Source organism: Melospiza georgiana, chromosome Z (assembly GCF_028018845.1).
Source record: "Melospiza georgiana isolate bMelGeo1 chromosome Z, bMelGeo1.pri, whole genome shotgun sequence".
NCBI lineage: Eukaryota > Metazoa > Chordata > Aves > Passeriformes > Passerellidae > Melospiza > Melospiza georgiana.
The window spans coordinates 65,633,534-65,646,343 of record NC_080465.1 but is presented as its reverse complement, the minus strand read 5'-3'; the positions used below and the strand labels follow the sequence as shown (position 1 = coordinate 65,646,343).

General features: G+C 37.8%; 1 protein-coding gene across 3 annotated transcripts in view; it reads right to left on the bottom strand.

The window, feature by feature from the left end:
• Positions 1-252: 252 nt before the first annotated feature.
• The window catches only part of KIAA0825 (KIAA0825 ortholog), a 229,143-nt gene continuing 216,585 nt past the window's right edge, over positions 253-12,810 (bottom strand). For all 3 annotated transcript variants that reach the window (XM_058044253.1, XM_058044255.1, XM_058044256.1), the window contains one exon: positions 253-1,127. In XM_058044253.1, coding sequence (XP_057900236.1) covers positions 1,004-1,127 — 124 coding nt within the window. In that variant the 3' untranslated portion in view covers positions 253-1,003. The remainder of the gene's footprint in view (positions 1,128-12,810) is intronic.

The window sequence follows — 12,810 nt, the reverse complement described above, 5'->3', positions numbered from 1 at the left end:
TATGCTGGGAACATAAATACCTCTGCTCAGATTGTGCCCTTAGCAAGATCCTGACAGAGTCCTTCATCAGGTAGAAAAAGTAGTTCCATTGGACTTCTAAAGAAAGAAACTTACAGAAAAATTATGTATCATTTCTGTACAGCTAAAGAGATACAAAGCAGACCTTCTGTATTAAAAATGTTGATAGTTTTAACCAGTGTGTAAGAAAAATATTTGGTATTCAGAAAATTTTGAATATCAAACCAGAATTACTTTGAATATGAAATTTTACTTTATTTATTTTTTTAATTATTTATTATTTTCTCAATTCACTTTTAAGATAATCCTGTGAGCACTGCATGCAAATAATTATTTTAAATAAAAATATGCTTCTCAAAACTTCTAAAATTTCTCTATTATGAGAAATCCAGTGTTTTTTAAGCCATAAAATACACTGGATGTTAAGTATTTGTGAATGCAGTAATGCTGATGCATTTTTGATTTGGAACAATGGCCAAGCATACTCATCCTGGAGCAACTCAAAAAGGACTGTAGCTATATAGTCTATACCTTTCCCTTTCGTGTATTTTGTGATGTAATAAACAAGCATCAAAGGAAGGAAAAGGTCCTTGAGTTACACAAACTGAAGGCAGGCTGACTCCAACTACAAAGTGGTGAATGGAAACCAGAAACATTTGCTTAGCTTGTGTCCTAAATTGCATTATTTTCAGAGTGAAGCTTGTATTTTTGAAACAATTCTTAGTTTGTCATTCAGGTTTTTGCCTCTGCAGTACTGAGATACAACCTCCTTGTTTGTGACACTGACATTTTCCTGTACTGTTCCTCACCTTATGCATATGTGAACAATTGCTTTCTGGATAGGGTGACCAGACAACAACAAGGGAACACTCTCTAATTTAAAACTTTTTACTCAAGATACATATTTCTGAGCTTTCTAATGCTGTGAGTTATGACATTAACTTAATCCTGTTGAATACAGAAAAAAGGTGCTACCCGACACCTGTCAAGGTAATTGTTCTTCTTTGTCCTCTGAGACAGGAGTCCTCTGTGTCAAATAAACATTTCTTAAGTGTTCTACCATAATGTGCTCCTCATCTTCAAGATCTGCATCTTCTTTCATCTCCCACCTGAAAAAAAAAGCATTTTATTAATTCCTAATGTGTTTTAAACTAGTCTTTAGAACAAGCTAAAAAATACAGAACTTGTTTTTATCAATTCATTGCCCTCCCTAGCCATGGTTACTCCAGTTGAGATTACTGAATCATGCAAAATACAACCCCCAAAAACCTTGCCACACAGATCTTGGCATGGGCATGAGGCAATTGACACAAATTGTCAAAGCTACTACAAAATCTTATATTTACTGCAACAGTATTTTTTTTTCCATTTTATGTGTCACACATACGTTAGTAGAGGTGGAAACCTTGTAAAACTTGCAGAGAAAAAGTGGAAGAGCTAACAAACATTTTGGAAGTTAAACAGATGCTCTCAATACTCTCTAAGTTTGCAGTGAAATATGACCACATGAAGTCCAACCCAAATATTTAATGTGAGTTGTCATAATTCTCTGGCATTGACAGTACTATTTCACAAAATACTACAAAAGTTACTGGCTCTTTTGCTTCTTTAATCATCAAGCATAACAAAACAAAAAAATAGATTACATCAGATTCTTCCTTCCCCATGTGAATACTCATTTCTAGTTTAGGATTAAGAGCTAATGTCACTAAAACTGCAAAAGTGAAGGACTGTGAAGATGCTTATTTTTTTATTAGTAGTAGTCAAATATAAAACCTTACAAGTCATACAGTATTTTGTTAAAGATAATCAGGGTAAAAAAAGCAGCAAGAGTGCTGATACGTAGTCAGGTAAACTTTGTATCATTGCAATTACGCCTACACAATGGTCACTTCTTTTACAAGTTCTGTGGATATTTTAAGAGTTTCATATCCCTTTAATATTAATCTCCTTCACTTCTAAGTAGATAATAGAGTATAGGCTCCCAGTTCAGACCACTTGAAGACAAGGTAAAACACCAATACTAAAACTAGAAATCACATTATCAAGTATTAAAAGTAATAGGTTATAAATGAGCCATAGAATGGTGCAGAAAAGTAGCTGTAAAAAATGAGCCAAACAAGGATTTTTGCTTTTAGGAAACTGTCAGGAGCAATACTTTAGTCCTGTCCCCACACTTCTTAGGTCCTCATTCATACTGCAAAAATCAGAAGCCATATACAAGTTTAGATTGGTGAATAAATCAAATATAATACAGAATGGTGGAATGACTATATTTCATTACCTTATATTTGGAAGAAGAGAACAGCTAATTTTGGCAATAAAGCATGGTGTATACTTTGTATCTATTTTAAAGCTTACTAAAACCAGAAGGAGCAAGTGCTCTGTTAGCACAATCTCATTGTTAAAAAAACAATTAGGAAAAAATATGTTCAAAGACCATACATAAATTAACATATATATTTCACACCTTTACCTTGAAAACTGAACCTGACAACCCATATTACTGCCTGAAGAAGTATCTGAACAAGCAAAGCATACAACGAATAAAATTATAAGCACTGAATGCCTATGGTCAAGGTTTTACCATAATTAGCTTCCTATTACTCCACTCATATGTGACTGCTATCATACTTAACCTTATGTGCATATTAGCATTAGGTACAATTAATTGCTCTGTCTACTTCATTCTCTGGTTTATGATATAAAATCTGACTGGATGAGCCTTCAGTGCAATCACTTTTGCAAGCCTTCCCAGTGAATGGTGTTTAACAGGGTGACTGGTTTACCCTTTTCCTTTTGGTAATGTATATCTTCTCTTCAAATCTAGGAAGAGGTTGTGCATGCCCTAATTTGAATTTATGGTCCTCAGCATTATTCAGAAACACTACTGCATGAGCTGAACTAATTAATTTTAATTAATTTGATTTGTTGAATATTTTTACCTAGAGGAGCTGTTTGCTTAAAGGACTGTCATAGTTACAGAGATAGGAGGTAGAGTGTAGCATTATGTAGCATATTTGGGCGACCCAAAATCATGTATTCCATATCTTCTCTACATCAATCTGTGCAAGGTAGTTTACTATCTCTTTAAGACCCAGAGTTGGAAGCAGAACCTTTGTGTTTTACCCCAGTTCACGGACAGGGGAGGGGTGATGGGAACAGACACGTGGAGCTCTCTGTTTCGTCCTTTCCAGACTCTTGAGAACGTCAGAAAATGGGGCGCTCTGACAGGCTGCTAGCTGCGGCTTCCCAGGAAACGATGAAAAAAAATGACAGACAGCGACCCTTGCCACGGTTGCTATAGCAACCACTGCTTTTGGAGGCCGGGGAGATGTTTCTTCCTCTGGACTTTCCGCTGCTGCTGCTCAGGACAGCTGCCTGTCGTCAAGAGTTGGAGCCTCTCCACAAGTTTCCAGCTGCTGAGGGGGTTGGTCCTACATCTCCTGAAAAATTTCTTCCAGTGTTTCAACAGCACTGACTCCTTTAGGAGAAAAATATGTTTTCTAGGTCCTGTTTTTCACCGCTTCCATTGTTGCCTGGGACAGAAAGCAGTTTTGGAACCATGGATGCTCATTTGGTGTGTTGTTGCCTTCACGCCCTGTCTTGGCCACATGGTGCAGAGAGTGGAATTGACACCATTTTGTCTGTGTTCCCCGGAACAATTTGAGGGACCTCCTCTGCATTTGTGGGTGAGGGCTTAAGTGTTTGCCTCTATATTTCCTGCTGTTTTCTTTTAGTAAACTGTTTTTTCTTTTTCACATACCTCTTTGCATTTGTCTCTCCTCATTGGTAGAGGGTACAGGTTGAAAACTAAGGGGAGGGAAGTTATTGCAGAATCTCTGCCCTGTAAAATTTCCTTAAACTAAGACATATTTGGCACCAAGCTAAAAGGAGGTCAAGAGAGAAAGTGAAAAAATAACAATTTTGACCATATAATTTCTATATTGGGTAGAGAACTCCCTGGTTACCACATTGCTTGGTCTGATTATGGCATTGTGGCACCTAACCTTGTATATGCATCCAAATATGTGGAAGGATCTGCCCATGATAGGGCTGTTCTTCAGATCAGGGAGAGGAACTAAGATACAGTTGATACAGTTTGTGTTACTAGTTTATGGAATGATAACATCAAAGGCAACGAAGATCATTTGGTAAATGTATTCATTGTTGTTTGCCTGTCCTGATCTGGGTTGCTGTGCCTGGGGGTTTATTAATAATCACACACAGCCTGTGGGGGGAAGAGGAGAAGATGATTTTTCCTTTTGCCATTCACCTCCTTCAGGTCCGACATGTTACTTCTTGAGAAAGCTGAATTCCATCTGGGTGCTATGGACACAGCAGGAGTTCTACTGGTGGGATGGATAGGAAGCTGGCCTTCATCAATAATGGAGGCATCAACTTAAGGCTTTGGGGATGTGGGATATTAAGAAATGAAACATCTAGCTCGGCTACCCTGTTCCAGCCCCAAGCCTTAGGGAGCTGAGACAGAGAAAAAAAGAACACCAAGAGGCTCCAGTCCAGCTCTTTGTCTGCTGTGGCGAGGGGGTCAATGCCAGAGAGCCACCAGGTTTTTGCCTCCTTCTGGAGCTCCTCCATGGTAAATCTACTACCCTCAGCATGAAAGCTTGTGCTGTTTCATACTTGTCAGGGAGTTTAGTTTGGAAGTCTCCCTCTAAACAAATATAAAACTCTGATAAGGTAGCAGAATGTTTGAAATAAAATTGCTGTGTCCGTTCAGAAAGGGGCAACTTACTGCTCTGTGCAGGGCTCTAGTTAATGCTTACCTGCATGCTTCTTGTTACTTTACAGCAACAGATACAACCAGAAGGGACGGAGAGCAAATTGGCAGACAGCACAGTCACTCAGGCTGCAGTTAAACAAGATGAGCAGCCTAAGCCAGTAGCAGTCGCCCCTGTCCAAAGGAGGGGCTAAAAAAGTCCAAATCCAGTTGCCCAGTAAGATGACCATGGGGAGTTCTAGGGAGAATGTTGAAGGGGAAAATCCCTTCAACACATCATGCCAACAATGCTACCAGGAGTAAGCAGATTGCTCTGATCACACAGCAAGTTCAGATGAGAAATCCTAATCATTCAGGGATCTTGGAAATTATCACAAACTGGCTGAAGGTGAGTGTTTTGGACTATCATCTGAAGAGGAAGCGGATTAGGTGGCACATGCTGAGGAGGCCCCACCATATAACCAGCCACGAGAAAGTAAGAGGCAACACACTTTCTTCACTGACAGTCCCTCCCTTATCTTAGGGACAAGTCAAAAATGGAAAGCTGCCCCATTGGAGCCTAAGCAGCAAGTCACAGAAAGTACTAAAGGACAAGATGGATCAAGCCAGAATGCAGAGCTGAAAACCCATCTGGCTTTGGATATTGCTGATTGAGAGAAGTGGCCAACACTATACCTCTATACTGACTTGTAGATGGTAGCAAACACTCTGTGGTGGTGGCTGGAATGATGGTAAAAGGCCAATTGGCATTGGAGAAGGAAATTTGTTGAGGCTACAAAAATCTGACTAGACATTGCTGCTCAGGTAGAGAAGCTGACCACAGAAGTTTGTCATGTGGATGCCTAGATGCCTATGAGTTGGGCTAATGAGGAGCATTGCAACAACAAATAAGTGGATTGGGCTTCCAAAATTAAAGGTAGACTTGGACTGGCAACAGGAGGGAGAGTTATTTCTAGTTTGGTGGGCCCAGGTCATGAGGTGTCTCAAGTCATGAAGGAAGAGATGCAACATAGTGATGGATTTGTGACTGAAGGATGGATTTAACTGTGGACACTACATCCCAGGTAATCCATGATTATGAAACATGCGCTGCATCAAAGCAGGCCAAGCAGGTAAAACCCATTAGTACAGGATACAAAGGGCAAAATATAAATCTGGAGAAGCCTGTCAGATGGATTGTATCATACTGCAGCAAACCTGCCAAGGCAGGCCCTATATACTCACAGTGGTAGAAGCAACCACTGTGTGGCTGGAGAAATACCCTGTGCCTCAAGCCTCTCCTGCGGCAACATCGCACCCCAGAAAGAATTGAATAAGACAATGGGACTCATGTTAAAAAGAATGTCATGGACACCTGGGCAAGAGAACCTTGTAATCAGTGCGTGTATCACATTCCCTATCACCCATGAGCCCTTGGGAAAGCCAAAAAGTGCAATGAATTGTTAGAAACCATGCTGAACACAATGGGTGATGGAACCTTCAAGCAATGGGATCTGTGTTTACCAAAGATCACCATGGATACAGTGTTTGACCTAAGACCTTGGAGAAGGTTTGAAGGTTCAGAATGGAATAGTGAAACCGACACAAAATAAGAATAAAGATTCATAGTTTAAGCAGAAATATGTTTTAAGTAGATAATTTCACTTATATGAAATATGGCTCATATAAGTGAATAAATATGTTAAACAAGATAGTAGAAAATGTTAAAGTTTAGCAATAGAACTTGTTATAGAGTTAGTAAAAAGTAGAAGATACAGCAATAAGTTTCTGTAGAGTTATATGATGGGATAAAAAGAAAGGCATTGCTGCAAATTGTGTAAAATGCAGCAATTAACAATTGGTATATGAAGATGCTAGCGAGCTTTGTGGAAGAAGCTGATTGGATAAGAAATTTATAAAAGACATTGTAAAATGTAAAACAATGTAAAATTACAACGCCTTCTGATGTACATACAGCTTCGGATGTGATGGCATGAATGGATGTAACAACCTTACAGTCTCGCCCTTCCATAAGACTGATTTTGCAATAAACCATTTTTTAACTCCCTCATCAGTCAACTCTGTCTACTTTGTATCCCAAAAACCAGCTGAGTCTGGCTGAACTGAAAGGGAATCCAGCCGGGGGCAGGAAGAGGTAGCAAGCAGTAGGAGTGACATCCCAGAGATGCACCCCACAATCACACAGAGGGAACAGGGAAAACTGGCACTGCAGGCCAGGACCTGCCTCAGACAATGACTGCACATCCCATCTCCCACCAGAATCATACCATAGTCCCCTGCATTCCTGGGGTTTTTTCTTCCAGAGGGGAAGGTTTAGCCAGGAGAGCCTCTCTACCATCACGTCTTTATCCTCTGGGGCACATGAGCTGCCTGGGTGGCAGCCACCTTGTCTTCTTTGTTCTCAGAGTAACCAGCACCTGTGTATCTAGGCATTTTTGTTGTTTTCTTTGTTGTTGCTGTTTTCTTTTAGTAAAATGTTATTTTCTTCACTTACATCTTTTTTGCATTTGTCTCTCGTTATCAGTTGACAGGGAGAAGGGAGGTAAATTTCAGAGTCTCTGCACCATAAAATCGTCTTAGCCAAAGACAAGGACAATAACCGAAAATACTAAATGAAGTACATTCAAACCAGTTATTGGCTAATGGAAGTTTAACAATAAATCAGCAGATTCTTTTTGAAGATAGTGATTTCATACCTCTCAGCATATTTCATTGACTCTTAAACACTAGCATTGGTAAAAATCTTCAATATCATCCAGTCTGGACATTCTCTAGCGTTCACTTTATAAGAGGTTATCCTAATACATTTTCATTTTATCCAAAAGTAATCTATTTTTAAAGCATTTATGCAGATCCAATGATGTGTATTCGCTTAACAGCATCCATGAATTAAAGATCTATGAGATGAGCTTGACCAGCATCTGGTCCCTTATTAATTAAGAAATTTTTCCAGTTTTCTGCTTTAAGTCTGGAATAATATAGTTTTTTACAAGACTTACTGGACTGTAAGGAAGAAGGCTGTAATACATGTTTATTTTTCTAAATGGGATGAGAAACTAGCTGTTTGTGTTTAAGTGGAAAAAGTCAACATTTACTAGTAAAAATTTTGTCCAAAATAGATTTTTTTACTAGCATATCAAAACTATGTGACAATTGTTCTGGTAATACTAATTGACATAAATCTAATTAGCCAGTTCAAGTAATGTGAATATGAATAAAATTACCATCAGGAATTACTTTCAAAATGCAAGGTTCATCAACTGAACAACCAACTTGCACGCTTCTATTGTTTCAAATCATTAGTAACACAGCTCTTAGAAAAAAAAAATTCAAATTCAGAGGTGGTGGATACGGGTTGTGGAAACAGGATATAAGATGAAACAGGACAAAAGGAGCAGCAAGTGTTAGCACATGACCTGTGCAGAGTTCAGCAAAAAGTAACTCAAGTAAAGGAAAGGAGGGATATCCATATATGGTGAACTGTGATATTATTGGTTAGCAAGACCAGTATGTTGCCATATGAGGCAATGTTTAAGGTCATTGGATGATTGTTGTCTTCAGAGGTCCTATATAAATGCCATGTTGGGCCAAATAAATTGGCTTCTAATCATTCAGACTCCCAAGTCATCCCTGCCTCTTGAATACCAAAACATATACCACAAGAGGTGGTATATGTTTTATTTCAGTCTGATATATCTAGGAACATTAAATAAAATCAGGATTTTAAAAAGATATTGGAATTATTTGAAGCAACCCATTACCACCACCTACATTTTGCTTAGAGTTCACTTAAACATAAAAAGGCAAATTCAAGTGTCCAGAATGCCCAATTTTAGTATACTATTGATATTTAAAAGAAAGCACATTTTTAGAATAAAATGCCATCACCTTTGTAATCTTTAGGGTAGCACCAAAAATTTTCAAGCCAATAATAACTTGTGAAGGTAGATAATTAAAAATAAATATATTTTCAGAATATGCTGAAATATCAAACAGTGTAGATGACACACTGTGTGAACATGATGTAAATCACTTAAACACTTTTCTCTGTATACTGTTCCTTTCTGTGTTGCATGTGGCTAATCAAGGGGGAAAAAAAAGTAGTGTATTTTTCAGATAGATAAAGCAAAACACATCAGCACAGATAAATACAGGAATCATTGAAGTTTTCTGCTGGTCAGCTTACACCTTAGATCATGAGGTCAGAGGAGAGAGCTTCTGTTTCTCCTCATAAATAAGAAGCAAGAGAGGAAGTGTTGGCTTGCACATCCACAAATTAACAGAGTGCAAGGAGGAAGTATTCAGTAACCCAGGAAGATCAAGTGATTCCCGCTCAGGTTTCCTTAGCAATGTATTGATTGTGCTCTTGTGCTCTCCTTGCTTATAAATAGCATCAATATATCCATTTATACAAATCACTACACATAACAATTTTTTTAAATCCTTTTGTTTCTTTTTATTGAATTGCAGAAAGTAAAGAAGTTAAATCAGTTTGCAGAGATGCAGAGAAAAATTCTCAGTGTACCAGTAAAAAGCATGCTGGGCGGTCCCCATTATTTTCTTCTTTAGACTAGGCCCATAACATCTACTGCATGCATGAAGTTGCTTATCCGACATTCTTAACTAAGAAATGCACAAATGCACTAATTGTGCAAATGCATTTATTTCAAATACATATGCATAGAAAATACTTTTTTATACCTATATATACATACATACATACCTATACCCATGCAAGTAACAGAACAACGAAGTAGGCATTCAAGAGGACTGATTTTATGGAAGAATGGGGTCAGTAACACTACGTCTAAGCTAAGTGCTTGGAGGTAAGTACTCAAAGGATTACATCTTTTCAGTAATTTAAAATAACTCGGTTATTGTGGATTGAATTTAATTATTTTGAGTCTTAATTTAATTTTTCAAGAATATCAAAGAAGGAAATAAATTATAATCAGCGTGCCAAAGATATATTCATTTGGGAAATGCATACGACTTACCTGCCTATGATTACACGATAGAAATGCATCTACTAAAAATACCCTGCTCTTCACATGATAAGCTACTTGTTCTCTCTGTTTATACGTCACCTTTTTATTTCAATTTACAAAGCCTTTCCATTATGGATGTTGAAAACCCAATGTAAATATTTTAAAGGATTAAACTTTCAAATATGGTTACTGTGGCATATGTATGTTCTGTAAATACAAATACAAGATATATCTGCTGAGAAACTATATTTGATAATCTGACAGCATTGAGGCTTAACAGTATAAAAAATTCATATTGTCAACAAGAAACTTACTCCATTTTTTAAGCAGAGGCTACTACAATAGCACAAAAAGATCAATATTTTAAAAACGTAAGATTATTATGGCTGTATTATAATCCCCTTCTTAATGCATTGAAATTTTAACAAATACTAATTTCTTGCTTTTGGAAGGATTTCATTCAGTTCATAACTTGCAGAAAAAAATGTGCCATGTAAGGAAGAACACTTAGGGGAACCAGGAAGCTGACTTGTATTGGTAACAAATGGTTTTACTCAAATTTAAGCAAATGCTAGCTGCTAAAAACATCATTCTTTCATGCCCATTGCTGTTTGACCAGCAGCCAGAAAACTCCAGTTTTTTTGAGGAGCAAAAATACTTATTTCAACAAGCTCAGAAATTTAGCAGATGCTTCTTACTTTATTTTCAAAAATTGGTACCTGTTTGCATAATCCTGTCTCACTCTTCCTGAAGATTCCCAGGGACAGACTGAAAATGCAACAACTGATTGAAGCAGATACCATCCCAAAGAAGAGCAAAATAATCTGTAGATAAAAATCTACAAGTCCAACAAATAAATTTCAGACTAGCATACTAAAAAACCAGAGAGGAGATGGAGATAGACAAACAGAATCTCTGTCCACAGTAGGCTTCACTATTGGTCATTCAGGTCCTTCACTGCTGAACTGCAATCTTTTACAGAAACAGTTGGTTTCTGTTAGGAACTGAAAAACTAGCAATTTTGCCCAGTTCATTCCAAGAAAGATGATATTGCCTACATCAGTGTAACTAATATTTACATCCAGAAACAAGAAAGCCACAAAAGCTAAGAGAAAGGTAGGTGAAATGATAACCGACAGTTCTGGAAATTCATCATACAGACTTGAGACCTTGCAACCAAGTATAAAGGGAGAGCAATAGAAAAAACAGCACTTCTGAATGAATTGGCAAAGACCTTTACTTTCTCTGCTTAGTCCAAAGCCACTCCTTAAACTGTTATTAACTGGAAGAAAAAAGATGAATAAACAAAGGTGAATTTCATTTGTTTTTAACCCACTACAAAGAGGGTTAAGACTGGTGACTTTACCGAACAGCATGCTGAGCTCTGGAAGGGAAAAGTGAACTTCTGGAAAGCATCTATAGAAAGTTAACTTCATAATGCTGTGTATTAAATACATTTTAAAAATCATGATGATTAGTTTACTCAAAATGTATACAGATGGAAATCTTTTAACTGTAAATAGTTTTTTCCTATATTTCATGATACTTTATTTAGAGCAGTTTCTCAATATGGGAATGATTAAACAGAAATATATGACATAATGAAACAATACATCTCACATATCTTAATATATCTCATATTTACTGTAATTTTTTCCACTCCTCCATTCTTTAGAAAGTTAAATACTACAGTTTTGCTTTAAAAATAATAAGAAAAAAATACTTAAAATCTTGTCTAAAAAATCATAAGGCTCTAGTTTTCAAATTAACTGAGTAGAATAATTTAAATTATAATATTTGCTTTACTAGTGAAAGCAGAGATTGAAGAATTTTCTTCTACTTAAACACTACAAAATGAATTGGGCTATTACATTATTTTTATTAATCTGTTAGGGTTGTGACAGCCAAAACCTGGTGGCATATCTGCAAAAACTCACATAAAAATTGTGTTTACAACTTCTACTGACTGAAATCCAATTTGGTGAACACTTTTTTACATGATTTTCAAGAGGAAAACACATTTCATAGTTAAAAATCTAGAAAGTACTTTCAGAAAGTTTAACAGGTTGGCCTTTGCCAGCCAAGACCACTGAAGCTTTGGTCAGAGATGTGGGGAGAACAAAGGAAAGTGTACAGAACACCGTCATGCTGCAATAAATTGATAGAGTAAGGATTTGACTAATTCCTTAATACAGGAGAAAGAATGACTGTGGAATGGTTATATCTTTCTTTGACATGGAAGTGACAGAGAAAGGGTCTCTTACCTACTGGTGAAGTCCCCACCTGCCAGGCTCCTACCTTTGTCTCTCTGCGTGATGAACTTTAAAAGGTTTGGATTTCATCTTGGAAAAGGTTGGGAAAATGTTTCTAAATCTCAGAAATCCTCTCATTACAGGAATATCATTTATCTGTCAAGTGTATCGAAATCAGAGATTCATAGAAACATTAATGTTGGAAAAGACCTCTGGATCATCAAGTGTAACCTTTGACTGAACACCACCATGTGAGCTAAACCATAGCACTAAGCGCCACAATTAGTCCTTTCTTGAACACCATCTGGGGTGGTGACTCTACCACTTCCCTGGGCAGTCCATTCCAGTATCTAACAACCCCTTCAATGAAGAAATTCTTCCTCATGTCCAAACTGAACCAACCACAGTGCAGTTTGAGGCCATTTCCTCTTGTCCTGTCGTTAGGGAGAAGAGCCTAACACCTACCTCGCTACACCCTCCTTTCAGATTATTGTAGAGCGTGATAAAGTTTCCCATGAGCCTCCTTTTGTCCAGCCTAAACAAACCCAGCTCTTTCATTCAAACTGTGACCCTTCTCATATAACCTGCTTCCTAGACCCTTCACCAGCTCTGCTGCCCTTTTTGGACACACAGGGGGACAATCAGTGCCCTGGTCCTGCTGGCCACACCATTTCTGATAAAGACCAGGATGCCATTGGCCTTCTTGGCCACCTGGGCACACTCTGGCTCACGTACAGCCAGCTGTCAGTCCGCATCCCCAGGTCCTTTCCTCCTGGGCCACTCTCCAGCCACTCTGTCCCCAGCCTGTAGC